The sequence below is a fragment of the Corythoichthys intestinalis genome, chromosome 13 (genome assembly GCF_030265065.1).
Source record: "Corythoichthys intestinalis isolate RoL2023-P3 chromosome 13, ASM3026506v1, whole genome shotgun sequence".
NCBI classification, from domain to species: Eukaryota; Metazoa; Chordata; class Actinopteri; order Syngnathiformes; family Syngnathidae; genus Corythoichthys; species Corythoichthys intestinalis.
Window position 1 is genome coordinate 51,354,656 of NC_080407.1, and position 16,485 is coordinate 51,371,140.

At 43.3% G+C, this 16,485-nt stretch overlaps 3 protein-coding genes across 3 annotated transcripts in view; all 3 read right to left on the reverse strand.

Moving 5' to 3' along the window:
• Positions 1-16,485, reverse strand: part of haus4 (HAUS augmin-like complex, subunit 4) — a 268,044-nt gene that overhangs the window by 67,828 nt on the left and 183,731 nt on the right. The window lies entirely within an intron of this gene.
• si:dkey-165a24.9 (G-protein coupled receptor 4) lies at positions 10-10,489 on the reverse strand. The gene is made up of 2 exons (XM_057855024.1): positions 5,566-10,489; positions 10-879 (listed from the first exon to the last, which is right to left on the reverse strand). Exons 1-2 carry the CDS (start codon positions 6,144-6,146, stop codon positions 468-470), a joined length of 993 nt encoding a protein of 330 aa, XP_057711007.1. The 5' UTR covers positions 6,147-10,489; the 3' UTR covers positions 10-467.
• ugt5g1 (UDP glucuronosyltransferase 5 family, polypeptide G1) lies at positions 10,497-14,990 on the reverse strand. The gene is made up of 2 exons (XM_057855010.1): positions 14,913-14,990; positions 10,497-12,083 (listed from the first exon to the last, which is right to left on the reverse strand). Exon 2 carries the CDS (start codon positions 12,078-12,080, stop codon positions 10,497-10,499), a length of 1,584 nt encoding a protein of 527 aa, XP_057710993.1. The 5' UTR covers positions 12,081-12,083; positions 14,913-14,990.

A 16,485-nucleotide genomic window follows, 5' to 3' on the forward strand; every position in this document is an offset into this window, starting at 1 on the left:
ATGGTGGAAAATAAGTATTTGGTCAATACCAAAAATTCATCTCAATACTTTGTTATGTACCCTTTGTTGGCAATAACGGAGGCCAAACGTTTTCTGTAAATCTTTACAAGCTTTTCACACACTGTTGCTGGTATTTTGGCCCATTCCTCCATGCAGATCTCCTCTAGAGCAGTGATGTTTTGTCGTTGGGCAACACAGACTTTCAACTCCCTCCACAGATTTTCTATAGGGTTGAGATCTGGAGACTGGCTAGGCCAATCCAGGACCTTGAAATGCTTCTTACGAAGCCACTCCTTTGTTGCCTTACTCCATTTGTGTCCATTTATGCTTTTACATCCATTCAAAAGAGAGATAATATTTAAAAATATTTAAATTTTAAGTTTTTAAAAATAGGCCCCCTATGGAGCGACTCTGCATCCTGTTTCCCGTCAACTGATCTTGAAGTCTATGATATTTTAACTGCTTATCTAGGTTATGATAGGATTTTCACATCCACTTTCCTTGTCTCTCCGGGAATCCATATGAACTCTGGGGCTCGCAGCTGTGTCTTTGCCACGTCCCAAGCAGGGCAGCGACCTCCGCAGCTCCAGCCGGGCATCGGCGCACAGGAAGATGTAGAAGAGAGGATCGAGCATCGTGTTCAGGCTCGTCAACCCATAGCAGAGGCGGTAAAGCAAAAAGATGGAGCGCTCCAGTTCGCACGGCTCGTCGGTCCTCAGCAAGGACGCGAATCTGTACCCGCCCACCAGGTGGTAAGGTCCAAACACAGCGATGAAATTGACAGTAATGACCACTAGGACGCCCACGATCTTGCGACGCTCGTGAGCCGATAAGGAGGGGGAGTGGCGCAGAGTGACCCAGATGTGTGTTGAAGTGTAGCTGAAAAAGGAAAAATGATCTCAAAATTAAGCAAATATTTCAGCAAATAACTATTCAACAACTACCCTAATTTTCCGACTATAAGCCACCACTTTTTTCCTTCAATTTGAATCCTGGGTTTATAGTCCAGTACAGTTTATTTGTTGATTTATTTGGGTTAATTGGCAACACATGCCTCCTAGCATGCATTTCAGCTCTACAGATGTAAATAATCAAAATTCATGTTCTGTTTATCATGTTCACTTAATTTGACAGACCGTCATAAATATGACATGACACTATGATGGGCATTGCTGAATGCTTATGACAGATGTTATAAAGTAAAATATGTCACTAACTCCATTTATGTCCAGCTTGAATCTTTTACATCAATTCAAAAGTGAGATAATTTGCCGGATAACACAAGATGACATCTGTTATAAGCACTCATTAACGCTTATGACAGTGTCATATCATAATTATGATTGTCTAATGACAGTCTAATGGCGCCACTGTCAAATAAAGTGTTACCAAATACCATAACTAGCAATTAGTGAAACAACTAGAACAGTAACTGACGAAATATTTAGTCCAGAACATGACTTTTGATTGTTATTTACATCTGTAGCGCTGCTATGCATGCTAGGAGACATGTTGGACGACAACATTGTCGACAGCGGGTGGCAGCAGACAGTGTCAAGTCATAATTATGATTGTCTTATGACAGGCTTATGGCGCCACTGTCAAAGTGTTGCCAAATACCATAACTAGCAATTAGTGAAACAACTAGAAAAGTAACTGAAGAAATATTTAGCACAAAACATGAATGTTGATTGTTATTTACATCTGTAGCACTGCAATGCATGCTAGGAGGCATGTTGGACGACAACATTGTCGACAGCAGGTGGCAGATGACAGTGTCAAGTCATAATTATGATTGTCTAATGACAGTCTAATGGCGCCACTGTCAAATAAAGTGTTACCAAATACCATAACTAGCAATTAGTGAAACAACTAGAACAGTAACTGAAGAAATATTTAGTCCAGAACATGAATTTTGATTGTTATTTACATCTGTAGCGCTGCTATGCATGCTAGGAGACATGTTGGACGACAACATTGTCGACAGCGGGTGGCAGCAGACAGTGTCAAGTCATAATTATGATTGTCTTATGACAGGCTTTCGGCGCCACTGTCAAATAAAGTGTTACCAAATACCATAATTAGCCATTAGTGAAACAACTAGAACAGTAACTGAAGAAATATTTAGCACAGAACATGAATGTTGTTTGTTATTTACATCTGTAGCACTGCAATGCATGCTAAGAGGCATGTTAGATGACAGCAGTGTCGATAGCAGGTGGCAGCAGACAGTGTCAAGTCCTAATTATGATTGTCTTATGACAGTCTTATGGCGCCACTGTCAAATAAAGTGTTACCAAATACCATAACTAGCAATTAGTGAAACAACTAGAACAGTAACTGAAGAATTATTTAGTCCAGAGCATGAATTTTGATCGTTATTTACATCTGTAGCGCTGCAATGCATGCTAGGAGTCATGTTTGACGACAACATTGTCGACAGCAGGTGGCAGCAGACAGTGTCAAGTCATAATTATGATTGTCTTATGACAGTTTTATGGCTCCACTGTCAAATAAAGTGTTACCAAATACCATAACTAGCAATTAGTGAAACAACTAGAACAGTAACTGAAGAATTATTTAGTCCAGAGCATGAATTTTGATTGTTATTTACATCTGTAGCTCTGCTGTGCATGCTAGGAGGCATGTTGGACGACAAGTGTCGACAGCAGGTGGCAGCAAAGGTTGACTGCCTCCCCCAAGGCAGCAGTGATGGCCAAATGAAGCTTCTTGAAGCAATGAAGCTTTGCAGCCAATTGGTTCAAAGCTTCATGGTGGTTCATTTGGTCTTATGACAGTCGTATGGTTACCGGTTAATACCTTTTGGTGTAAATATACCATAATACAGTGAGGACAGCTGCAGCTTATACAACCCCGAGCAAAAAGTATGGAACCACCAGCCTCGGACGAGGACTCACACAGACATTTTCTTAAGTAGAACAAACTCAGATTAAAAAGCTTGAAAAAAATAATGAATTAATTCAAAACTGCAACTCTTTAGCATTCAGAAACACTAAAAGAAATGAATAAAAAACATTGTGGTGGTCAGTAAATGTTAATTTTATACAGAAAGTGCAGGGAAATATTTATGGAATCACTCCATTCTGAGGAAAAATATATGGAATTATTAGAAACAAACAAAGAAATAATCAAAACACATGTCTAGTATTTAGTCGCACCACCTCTGGCTTATATGACAGCTTGCAATTTTTGAGGCATGGACTTGATGAGTATTCTTCATCAATTTGATGCCAACTCTCTTTGATTGCAGTTGCCAGATCATCCATGCAGGTCGGAGCCTTGTTGTAGAGCATCTTTTTCAATTTCCATCACAGGTTATCAATAGAGTTGAGATCTGGGCTATTTGCCGGTCATGACATTGACTGGATGAGTTTTTCTCTGCTTCAACAGTTTTAGCTCTGTGGCGTGATGCATCGTCATCTTGGAAAATGATTTCATTATCCCCAAGGGATAAGAAAGCTGTCTAAAATTTCAATGTAAACTTTATGCATTTATTGAAAATTGAACCATAGCCATCTACCCAATGCCTTTGCCTGACATGCAGCCCCATATCATCAAGGACTGAGGGAATTTTGAGCTCTTCTTCAGGCAGTCATCTTTGTAAATCTCACTGGAACAGCACCGAACAAAAGTTCCAGCATAATCGCCTTTTCCAAATCAGATTCCTGACTCATCACTGAAAGTAACCTTCATCCAGCCATTCACAGTCCATGATTGCCTCTCCTTAGCCCATTGCAGTCTTGTTCTTTTCTGTTTAAGTGGGCAGTCATCTTTGTAAATCTCACTGGAACAGCACCAAAAAAAAGTTCCAGCTTCATCACCTTGTCAAGAGTCAAGAATCTGTATTGGACAAGGTGTCAAGAGTCAAGAATCTGCATTAGACAAGGTGATGAGGCTGGAACTTTTGTTTGGTGCTGTTCCAGTAAGATTGAGAATTTGATTCAATTTTTTTTCCCTCAAAATGGAGTGGTTCTATATTAGTTTTCCTGAACTTGCTCTATAAAATTAACATTTACTGACCACCAAAATGTTTTTTATTCATTTCTTTTAGTGTTTCTGAATGCTAAAGAGCAGGGCCGGCCCAGGCCATTTGGGGGCCCTAAGCAAAAAAATGCAAAGGGGCCCATATTTTTGGCCCACCATTTTGTCACAGTGTACTGTGAAACCCATACGTGCAATCCAACCCTGACGTCCATATTTTGTATATTAATCAGATTTTGTTGCACTGCATACTTCAAACTTACTCACCCCAAATGATTGTCAGTACAGTAAATTTTCAATCCAGTCCTGCTCAGGCTGGGATACCTCACACACATGCCAGATTTAAAATAGATCGAACGTTGTATGAGGGAGTTATCGGTAATTTTCCGAATTCGGTGTTTTGCCGAAAAAATGGCCGACTTTGGCACCCCGCCCAGGTCAGGCCCGCAAATGAAAACACACCATTTTGATAACTTAAGATTTCATATGCCCCATGAACAGTCTCGCCAATTTTGAGGATGATCAAACTAATTCCGTAGGTGCCAAGGTCTCAAATGCGCACACTGTAAATCGATAAAAATTTCACATTCAATCCAAAATACCCGATTTCCTGTTGGGTTTGTATTACGCGTGCAAGAGACTGTTTGGCGCAGTTTTGTACAAGGTATCGACTCCCCGAATTTCATCCCTCTATGTTGAAAAAAACCTAAATGGAGAGGCCTTTTTAAAAATTTCAAGGGGTCACCACCGAGCCATTTTGTTAATTTTTTTTCGTAGATTATCAAAATTTACGCAAAGTTGCATGTATGTGCAAATTTTGGTGAGTTTCCGTGCATGTTCAGGCCTCCAAATGTAAACTCCATCTGTGAACCGATAAAAATTTCACATTTGATCCAAAATACCCGATATCCTGCTGGATTTGGAAAATGGGTGCAAGAGGCTTTTTTGAGCACTTGGGCATAAGGTATCTACTCCCCAAATTTCATCACTCTACGTTGAAAACCTGAGCAGAGAGGCCTTTTTGAAAATTTTAAGGGTCAAGGCTGAGCCATTTTTTGGCATTTTTTCGTAACGACGCAAGATTATCGAAATTTACGCGAAGCCGCACGTATGTGCAAGTTTTGGTGACTTTTCGTGTATTTTAAGGCCTCCAAATTGCCCATTTTCATTTGCCCTGAAAAAAAAAAAAAAATCCTTTGCAAAACAATAGGGCCTTCGCACGCTTAGTGCTTGGGCCCTAATTAAACAATTGCCAGATTGGGGGCCCCCTAGTGGTCAGGGGCCCTAAGCAGCTGCATATTCTGCGTACAGGCTGGGCCGGCCCTGCTAAAGAGTTGCACTTTTGAACTAATTCATTTTTTTTCAAGCTTTTTATCTGAGTTTGTTCTACATGATAAAATGCCTGAGTGAGTGTTCATCCGAGACTGGTGATTCCATACTTTTTGCTAGGGGTTGTAGTCCAGTGCGGCTTATCTATGAACAAATTTTAGTGGCAAATTTGGTGGGTGGCGGCTTATAGTCAGGTGATATAGTCAAAATTACGGTATTTAAATCTTGGCTAACCCGAGTATGGCGCCTGGCAACAGGAAACCCAGAGCCACGGTGGTAATTTTGAAGTGAGCATATCTTGGGCTGACGGGGTACTGCTCCAGACACAGCAGTCGCTCCGAGTCGAAGACGGACGGTAAGAGTCCGAAAAGGCAGAAGAGAAAGGTGAGCGTCCACACGGCCGAGCCCGACACGACGGCCACCCGGACCGTCCTCACCCTGCGACTGCTCAGCGGGAACACGATGGCCAGGCAACGGTCCAGCGCGATCAGGCACAGGAACATGACGCTGGCGTAGACGTTAACGTAGAAGACGTAGCCTACTAACTCGCAGGCAAGTCGGCCGTAGGGCCAGCGGTGGGCTCCCTGGAGGTACAGCATCCATAACGGGAGTGTGAGCAACTGCAGGAGGTCGGAGAGAAGGAGGTTGAGGATGTAGACCAGCTGGCAGCCGCCGCTACCTGAGCGGCAAAGGTGGTACAACCCCCAGAGGGACAGCAGGTTAGAAGGCAATCCAACAGAGAAAACCAGACCGTAGATACAAGTCAAGCCCAACACGTCCGTGTCCAAGGGTAAACCACAACTTTCATTGGACATGTCGATCCTTATAGCGTATCCCTCCGACGGGAAAAACCGTCATAGCATCCAAAATCCATCAGGGGATAAACCAGCCACCAAGTGCATTTGAAAAGCGACTCTTACTCCATCTCCACCCTGCTGCTGGGTGAACGAGTGCTGGGAACTCTGCGTCTGGGCCGACTTTTGTCCATTCTTTGATGGTTTCCTCCACAGGAAGCTGACTTCTTCGATTGTAAGGGCAACATCCTGAGCCGAGAGAACGCCTTCAGACAATCTACATCTGCCATTAAATACACAGACTTGACCTTACATGCACCAAGAAAAACAAGTACATCCGCACGGGAATTTGCATGTTTTCATGATTTGCTCATTTTTATTGATCGTTTGAAAGAGGAAAAAGTCACTGTACAGTATTCACCATAGACTTCCTCATCTATTGACATGACACAGGAAACGGGGTTGATTCCTCTTTTCAAAAACTTCAATTTTTCAAATATTTACAAAACCAAAGCTGCTACCGACCTAAAACCAAAACAGGCACTACCTGAGCCATATATGAGTCTCCATGAGCAGTGGCTTTAAAAAATTTCAAAGTCGTTCCCTTATAAAATCCCGATTATTATTTATATAAGTATAAACACAACTTAAAATGGCTATAAAAGTCTCAGATTTTACACTAGATGCACAAAAATCCCCAAATGCAGAGATAATCACCTATATTTTCAGGATAAATAGCAATATTTAATATATCATATAGGTTTTTGACCAAAATAGCAATTTTTTTATTTTATTTTTTTACTAAATTTTCAACAGCTAATAATTCACTCAATTTAACATCAGAAAGACTTAAGACTTGAGGAAAACATGCCGAATCAATTACAAATAATATGTAAACAGAAAATAACTTCTATATACAATCACAATTTATTATAGAATAGAATAGCCCTTCATCATTATAAACTATATACTGTTAGCGAATGAGGCTAGCGGCCGCCTGGCATATAAGGAGCTTTTCTGGCGAAAATTCTTGTGAATAAATGCCAAAAAAATCCCCAAATTCTTCATAGATAAGGACGTAGAACAGTCTCGATTCTTGGTTAAAAGCAAAGAAACCGCGCAGTTAGCGTTTAGTTTACGTATATTGACCAAGTACAATGCTACGATGTTAGCGAATGAGGCTAGCGGCCGCTTGTCGTGACAGGAGCTTTTCTGGCTAAACGTCTTGTGAATAAATGCTTTAATCCCCGAATTCTTTATATATATGGACGTAGAACAGTCTCGATTCTTGGTTAAAAGCAAAGAAAACGTGCAGTTAGCGTTTATTTTACGTATATTGACAAACTACCATGCTGCTATGTTGGCGAATGAGGCTAGCGGTCGCCTGGCATAACAGGAGCTTTTCTGGAGAAAATTCTTGTGAATAAATGCTTCAATCCCCGAATTCATCATAGATATGGACGCAAAACAGTCTCGATTCTTGGTTAAAAGCAAAGAAACCATGCAGTTAGCGCTTATTTTACGTATATTGATGAAGTACAATGCTACTATGTTAGCAAATGAGGCTAGCAGCCACCTGACGTAAACAGAGCCTTTCTGGGCGAACATTCTTGTGAATAAATGCTAAAATCCCCGAATTCTTTGTAGATATTGATGTAGAACAGTCTCGATTCTTGGTTAAAAGCAAAGAAAACACGCGGTTGGCGTTTATTTTACGTATATTGACCAAGTACAATGCTATGATGTTAGCGAATGAGGCTAGCGGCCGTCTGTCGTAACAGGAACTTTTCTGGCAAAAATTATTGTGAATAAATGCTTAAATCCCTGAATTCTTTATATATATGGACGTAGAACAGTCTCGATTCTTGGTTAAAAGCAAAGACACCGTGCAGTTAGTGTTTATTTTACGCATATTGACAAAGTACCATGCTACTATGTTAGCGAATGAGGCTAGCGGCCGCCTGGCGTAAACGGAGCTTTTCTGGCGAAAATTCTTGTGTAGAAATGCTTAAATCCCCGAATTCTTCACAGATATGGACGTAAAACAGTCTTGATGCTTGGTTAAAAGCAAAGAAACCGTACATGTAGCATTTATTTTGCGTAAATATTTCCAACTATGAGGCTAGTCAGAATATCACACAACTCAGGTCAAGGTTAGCAATGTCACTGAATTCGAATACATTCCAATAAGTAAGAGTTATTTACTTTGCTCTGAAACGGCAGGGAGCGAAAACACAATTGAAATTGTCTCGGGGAAGAATGGCTACTTGGAGACAATTGACCTCAGGAAGTATTTTTTTTAAAAAAGAGAGCTTGTACATGTCCAATCCCTCATTTTGCTCGCTCGCAAATGCCACCAGACTGATTTATAGATAAAAACCCAGCATGGTGACTAATGAACTGGGCCCTCCTGCACCACAGACGAGCTCGGGTCATTCCAGAAGTGAAGGACATTTTGATGTTCAAATTCTTGGAAAATAAGCCTTCGCTCTGTTTTTCTGCTACATATCCATTAACAATTGCTAATACATTTTCGAAGGTACCGAGCCCCTTGGTAACTCGTTCCCAGTGAGGGTTGGACTCCACCAAGGCTGCCCTTTGTCACCGATTCTGTTCATAATTTTTATGGACAGAATTTCTAGGTGCAGCCGAAGCGTTGAGGGGGTCCAGTTTTGTGACCTCAGCATTGGATCTCTGGTTTTTGCAGATGATGTGGTGCTGTTGGCTTCATCGGGTCATGACCTCCAACTCTCACTTTAGCGGTTTGCAGCCGAATGTGAAGCATTTGGGATGAAGATCAGCACCTCGAAATCCAAGACCATGGTCCTCAGTCGGAAAAGGGTGGAGTGCCCTCTCCGGGTTGGGGATGAGATCCTGCCCCAAGTGGAGGAGTCCAAGTATCTTGAGGTCTTGTTCATGAGTGAGGGTAGGAGGGAGCGGGAGATCGACAGGCGGATCGGTGCAGCGTCTGCAGGAATGCGGACTCTGCACCGGTCTGTTGTGGTGAAGAACGAGCTGAGCCAAAGGGCAAAGCACTCGATTTACCAGTCGATCTACGTTCCTACCCTCACCTGTGGTCACGAGCTGTGGGTCGCGACCAAAAGACGAAGATCCCGGATACAAGTGGCCGAAATGAGTTTCCTCCGCAGGGTGTCCGGGCTCTCCTTTAGAGATAGGGTGAGAAGCTCGGTTATCCGGGAGGGACTCGACGTTGAGCCGCTACTCCTCCACGTTGAGGAGCCAGCTAAAATGGCTCAGGCATCTGGTTCCGATGCCTCCTGGACGCCTCACTGGAGAGGTGTTCCGGGCATGTCCCACCGGCGGAAGGCCCCAGGGATGACCCAGAACATGCTGGAGAGACTATGTCTCTCGGCTGGCCTAGGAACGCCTTGGGATCCCACCGGAGGAGCTGGTTGAAATTGTCATTGCATGCAATTGACTTTCTAATACATTAATTTAAAATTAAGACTTTGCCGGTAAAATGTTGTCTATAAAAGTTGTAAAGCAATAAAACAACAACAAAAATGAATGAAATGAACCAAAAAAAAAAAGTTTTATAAAGGGTCAAAATTAATTTTCGAACAGATCACGTGACTAACACCTTAGAGACGGTCATTTTCTTTGCTTAGCCAAAACCACCTGAGGACCAAAGAAACAACATGGTTATACGACATGGAAAACAAGCTGGATAGGGGCGCTCAAGGACCAGAGTTGGATACCCTTGCTTTAACAGATTGTGAGTTTATTTCATTCAAAGGTTTTCACTAGTGCTGTAACGATTAATCGATTAATTTGAGTAATTCGATTAGAAGAAAGCGAATCAAATTTTGTTGCTTCGAGGATTTGTATAATTTAAGTGCTGTTGAAATGGTTTGTTTTTAACGTGTTTGCATTTAGTTTTATTGATTTGGATCGATACACTGTCCTCTTGTGGCAAGAGTGAAAATGACATAACTAATATGGCTGGATCCAGCTGCTCTCTGTTAAGACCAACGTAAGCTGAGTTTTTGTTCCAGCTAAAATGATTCATAATTTAGTTTAGAGGGATATTTAGCAGTTTTTTTGTGGAAATATGTGGTTGGACGATTTGTTAAGCGCATTGTAAAAAACAACACTTTATGCATTTAAGCTAGCAGATTCTTGCTAGGCAAGTTAGCCAATTGATCTTATGTTGTACATCGATCCTACAATATATGAGAAGACAATTTAAATTACCTATATAACTGAAGTCATTTTTAAGGCAAATAAGGTTGCTGAAAAGTTGGTGGAGACAATTTGAGCATCCTGAAGCATCCTCTTATATCCCTACCATCCCTATGCAAACCCTTGCTAATAATACATTTATTTACTAATTGTCAGTCCCAGGATGTATTACTCCCATTTGATCTTTTTCCCAAATCTCCTACAACAAACAATCTTACAGATGAATACAAGAGCCCACGCGACAATTGCGACAACAGCCGCGATGAGAAGAACCACGTCCGCGCAAAAGTAAGAGTACCAGGGGAGGTCATAAGCAACCGGACGTAGATGGGACGCTCCCTTGTGCCTGATGACGTATTCAATCCAAAAAATGGCGCTCTCCAAAGGAGGCATAGGGCGATCGCGATGGAGTCGGGATAGTCGACGCATGTTCTCGCGGTAAGTCGGAGTCTCTAAAATATCCGTGAGGGCCTCGAGGAAGCCTTCCTTGGTGAGTGAATTGACTTCGACCACCCGAGCCCCCCCACGCACCTTCAACCGCAGTAGGTTGTCAAACTGGTCAAAGAGCAGGGGAAGACCCAGAACTGGAACTCCATGGAATATGGCTTCATACATACCGTTAGTACCTCCGTGAGCGACAAACGCGCGGGTTTTGGGGTGTCTCAGAAGGTCATTCTGAGGTAGCCAATCCACCAGAAGGGTGTTGTCGCCCAAGGATGAAGGCTTTTCTCCCTTAAACTTCCAGATGACCTTCTGGGGGAGCTGAGCAAACGCAGCTGCGATGGATTCGGTGACGCGACGTGGCAGGGCTGACACCAGCGTTCCCAAAGACATCAGCACCACCCCGTGCTCCCCGGAGCTCCGCATAAAGGCTTCGAAATCGGCAGGCAAAGGCCGGGCCTCCTCGCACTGGAACCCGCCGATGTAAACCACGTTGGGCATGGTCGGGCGAGGAAACTCGAAGACAAAATCAGACCTGACCAGCCATATATCAGCCGCTTGCTCCAAGGTCATCAAGTCTGTTTTTGGAGGAAAATAACGTTTGAACAGATCTGAATACGCCGGGTTTATGTAAAAGTATAACTCAATCAAGCTGTAAATGTAAAGTAGCATGTTCTTGAGCCTTTCTTGAAAATCCATCCGGTCGTGTAGTTCACTTCCAGGCACCGGGACGTAAGAGATTGGGGACGGGGCCATGGCGAAGTGGCTCTCGCCATTATTTATCCATCGTACGTTGAACACCATCGGCAACTTGAGGTAATTCCCCAGAAGCACTCCGATCGTCAGACCCGGGTCGGTTAACATGAGATCAAACTTGGCTTCCCGCAACCTTTTCATGAAACCGGGGTCGTCAAACATCGTGGCGGCTACTTCAGCTAGAACTTTATGACCTGTTGCCAACATGTTAGTGAGCAAACGTTGCTGGTAGAAGCTCCTCAAAAAGCCGGCGGATTCCCGACACTCCATCACATCCAGGAGAACTTGATTGTAATAATCCTTTTTGACGCCGTCCTCAAACATGGTTGCGGTGATCGAAGTGTAGAAGGTTGAATTGGAAGGAATGTACCAGCTGTTGGAGGAGTGCAGAACTGTAAGTTTGTGCCCACGGGAGTGCAGCTCTTTCAGGATCACCTCCATGTTGATCCAGTGGCTGCCATCCAACGGCACCACCAGGATCCTGCTGCCAGCACATTGAGTGGCTTGTGACAACCAGCCCAATGCGGCAAGGAACACCACGATGACATTGGACATTTCCTGGGAGAAGACAATACGGGGAAGACTTTAAAAAGAACAACAAACATTTACTGGGTAAAATTCACCCACAGCAGTTACTTTCCATCCATCCATCCATCCATCCATCCATCCATCCATCCATCCATCCATCCATCCATCCATCCATCCATCCATCCATCCATCCATCCATCCATCCATCCATCCGGTTCTGTTCATAATTTTCATGGACAGAATTTCTTGTGTTGAGGGGGTCTGGTTTGGTGGCCTCAGCATTGCATCTCTGCTTTTTGCTGATGATTAGGTGCTGTTGGCTTCATCAAACCGTGACCTCGAACTCTCACTGGAGTGGTTCCCAGCCGAGTGTGAAGTGGTTGGGATGAAAATCAGGACCTCCAAACTCCAAGAGACCATGGTCCTCAGTCGGAAAAGGGTGGCGTGCCCTCTCTGGGTCAGGGATGAGATCCTGCCCCAAGTGGAGGACTTCAAGTATCTTGGGTCTTGTTCACAAGTGAGGGTAGGAGGAAGCGGGAGATCGACAGGCGGATCGGTGCAGCGTCTGCAGTGATGCGGACTCTGCACCTGTCCGTAGTAGTAAAGAAGGAGCTGAGCCAAAAGGTGAAGCTCTCGATTTACCAGTTGATATACGTTCCTACCCTCACCTATGGTCACGAACTGTGGGTCGTGACTGAAAGGACAAGATCCCGGATACAAGGGACTGAAATGAGTGTCCTCCGCAGGGTGTCCGGGCTCTACCTTAGAGATAAGGTAAGAAGCTCGGTTATCTGGGAGGCACCTGGTGTCGAGCCGCTATTCGTCCGCGTTGAGAGGAGCCAGTTGGGGTGGCGTGCCCTCTCTGGGTCAGGGATGAGCTCCTACCCCAAGTGGAGGACTTCAAGTATCTTGGGGTCTTGTTCACAAGTGAGGGTAGGAGGAAGCGGGAGATCGACAGGCGGATCGGTGCAGCGTCTGCAGTGATGCGGACTCTGCACCTGTCCGTAGTAGTGAAGAAGGAGCTGAGCCAAAAGGCGAAGCTCTCGATTTACCAGTTGATCTACGTTCCTACCCTCACCTATGGTCACAAACTGTGGGTCGTGACTTAAAGGACAAGATCCTGGATACAAGGGACCGCAATGAATGTCCTCCGCAGGGTGTCCGGCCTGAGAGATAGGGTGAGAAGCTCGGTTATCCAGGAGGAACTCGCGCTATTCGTCCGCATTGAGAAGAGCCAGTTGAGGTGGCTCAGGCATCTGGTTCGGATGCTTCCTGGACGCCTCCCTGGAGAGGTGTTCTGGGCATGTCCCTCCGGCGGGAGGCCCCGGAGATGACCCAGGAAACACTGGAGAGACTATGTCTCTCGGCTGGCCTGGGAACGCCTTGGGATCCTGCCGGAGGAGCTGGTTGAAGTGGCTCGGGAGACGGAAGTCTGGGCTTCCCTGCTACAGCTGCTGCCAGCCCTGGACTAAGCGGTAGATGATGGATGGATGGATGGATGGATGGATGGATGGATGGATGGATGGGGCGATATCAGGGTGGCGCATGTGAACTCGGGAGCATACTTTTTTTAAAATAAAGAATAAAGTGTAATTGCACATCCACTCAGTGGGTGGCAGTGGCGCTCTCATTTTCAGATTTGTGTACTATTTTTGAACCAAAGCTCACTGGAGATATGAAGAACTTAAGACGAGGAAATATGACGAAGCATATGTTGCGTTTGGCTTTTGGCTTTGACTTTTTGCAGCGAACAGCAGGAAGCCAGATGAATTGAGACGTCACCACGAAGTAACTTTTCAACCTTTATAAAATACTTTCATAACATTTGTGATAATATGTCTCACTAACAACTAGTTGAATGACGTCTTTTATATTTTTAGAGGGTCTATCGCTTTCACTGGCACTAATTAACTTTTAGGAGGGTGGCAGGAACCCTGCCACACAAAAAAACTACAAATGTGCTGACTGCTTTACGGCACATGACACTTCCCTCATTCACCACATAGTTGCTAACCGTAATATGCTATTATTTGGCCACAACTGGATTCATTACCTTATTACTGTTCTATCTGCAGGCGAACGGGAGATTGATTTTTGAGTGGTTGATAATTTTACGACACTGTACAGTTGTGTGCTGGTCCTCATGGGAAACGCAATCTTCTTTAGGCAAAACATTACCGTTTTTGTCCACCGGCGTCGCTAAAATTGTCTAAAACTACCAAGTTGCTTTAAAGACATTTACCAGTGTTCAAATCCAGCAGGAGCTTGGTGCTACCACATATTGATCATGTTTTTGTCAAATGGCAGATATTGAACCCATATGAATTACTAAGAAAATGCAAAATATATCTGTTCTGTATAAAAAAAACAATGCAAAAGTAGCCATTTTCAGCCGCGTAAATCATAATATCCGACTGATTGATAACTGATTCTTATATGTTTAATCTATTTCTTTCCCATATGCTAATGGCAGCCAATCAATTAATAAATACGAAAAAGCATAGACATTAAAAAAATCTAATAAAAATTGTTAGGTGTCACTGGCGTTGATTTATTTTGATTTTGTCATGTTTTATTTTGATGGGTTCCTCTGTTACTCTGTGTACACGTTCTCAGTTTTGTCTGGCGTCCTCCTTAATGACTTGAGTGCCCACACTTGTGTATCGTTAGCCTTAGTCCTTATATTCCCCCCTTGTGCGTCATTTTTTTAAGAGAAGCTGAAAGAAGCTACTTAAGTTTTTCCTTGTCATGTTTTTGTTTCAAGTCGACATTGCCGAAGATCTTTTGTTGCTACTTGTGTTTTATTTGGACTTTGAAATAAACTATTCGAGTCCAGCTGTATGTAATGACAAAACTCACCTTAGGCGTTTTTCTGGTTTTAAAATCCGAAAATCTTCACGAGTCTGCCTGAGTCTCTGTTGTCATGCAGTCCTTGGCACGTAACATTAAATGTCATGTCAAAGTCCAACTACAAGATAACGCTGTGACGTTTTGTGCCAAACAAAATCCTGTCAATCGAAAAGTATAAAACTTTATTACTTTTACAAAAAAAAACAAAAAAAAAGTTTCAAGTTTGAGGCTGAATCAGTGCAGTCAATTAAAGCAATGACGGCTAACTTTACAGTTTTTTTTGGTCGATTTTAGTGACAAAAACACTGTTTTGCCTTCAGGAAGACTGCGTTTCCCATGAAAACCAAAGCACACATGCACAGTGTTGTAAAATCATGATCCCCCTGTTGCTTGCAGATGGATTAAACATTTCTGTTTCCAGCGCCTTTGTGAATGATGAATAGTCATAAGGCAATGAATCCCGTTATGGCTAAACAATAGCATATAGCGGTTAGCACCCGTGTGGATGAGTGTGGCTAACCCCTCCCACCCTACCCGAACTCGTCAGTGTTGACGAGTTTGGTTGGTTAGGGGCGGGAATCACGTCAGTGAGTGAAAGCCGGACCAACGGTGATACATCCCCCCTCAAAAGGTGTCATTCAACTACAGTTGCATGAAAAAAGTATCTGAACCTTTTCGAATTTCTCACATTTCTGCATAAAATCACCATTAAATAAGATCGGATCTTCGTCAAAATCACACAGATGAAAATACAGTGTCTACATTTATAAATTTTCATATTTTGATGAGGATAGCATGCAAACAATGTCAGAAGCGGGAAATAAGTAAGTGAACTCTATGCCTAAGGAGACTTAAAGTGCAATTGAAAGCAATTTTTACCAAACAATTTAAGTCACGTTTGTGCCCAATCACTGATGAGTGGTTTAAAGCTGCCCTGCCCACTATAAAACACGCACCTGGTAAGAAATATCTTGATGAGAAGCATTGTCTGATGTGCGTCATGGCTCGGTCAAAAGAGCTGTCGAAAGACCTGCGATCAAGGATTGTGTATATGTATAAAGCTGGGAAAGGATGCAAAACCCTCTCTAAAAATTTGGATGTTCATCAATCGACAGTCAGAGACGTTTTCTACAAATGGAGAGAGTTTGGCACTGTTGCTTTTCTCCCAAGGAAAGGCCGACCACCAAACATGATGCCAAGAGTTCAGCGCAGAATACTCAGGGTGGTAAAAAAGAACCCTAGAGTGTCTGCTAAAGATGTACAGAAATCCCTGGCACAGCCCAATATCTCTGTGCACATATCAACTATATGTAAAACTATAGCCATGAATGGTGTTCATGGGAGGACACGGAGGAAGCCACTGCTGTCTGAAACAAAAAAGTGTTGCTTGTTTAATGTTCGCAAAAAGGCACTTGCCACAGAAGTTTTAGCAAAGTATTTTGTGAACTGATGAAACCAAAGTTGAATTGTTTGGGAGTAACACACAACGTCATGTGTGGAGGAAAAATGGAAAAGCTCACCAACATTAACACATTATCCCCACCAAGAAGCATGGTGGAGAGAGAGCATTGTGATTTGGGGC

Coding starts and splice junctions, on each gene's coding strand:
- si:dkey-165a24.9 (XM_057855024.1), bottom strand. CDS start 6,146: ATGTCCAATGAAAGTTGTGGTTTACCCTTGGACACGGACGTGTTGGGC. Junction 880..5,565: donor TTGCCAGGCGCCATACTCGG/GTTAGCCAAGAT, acceptor TTCCTTTTTCAG/CTACACTTCAACACACATCT.
- ugt5g1 (XM_057855010.1), bottom strand. CDS start 12,080: ATGTCCAATGTCATCGTGGTGTTCCTTGCCGCATTGGGCTGGTTGTCA.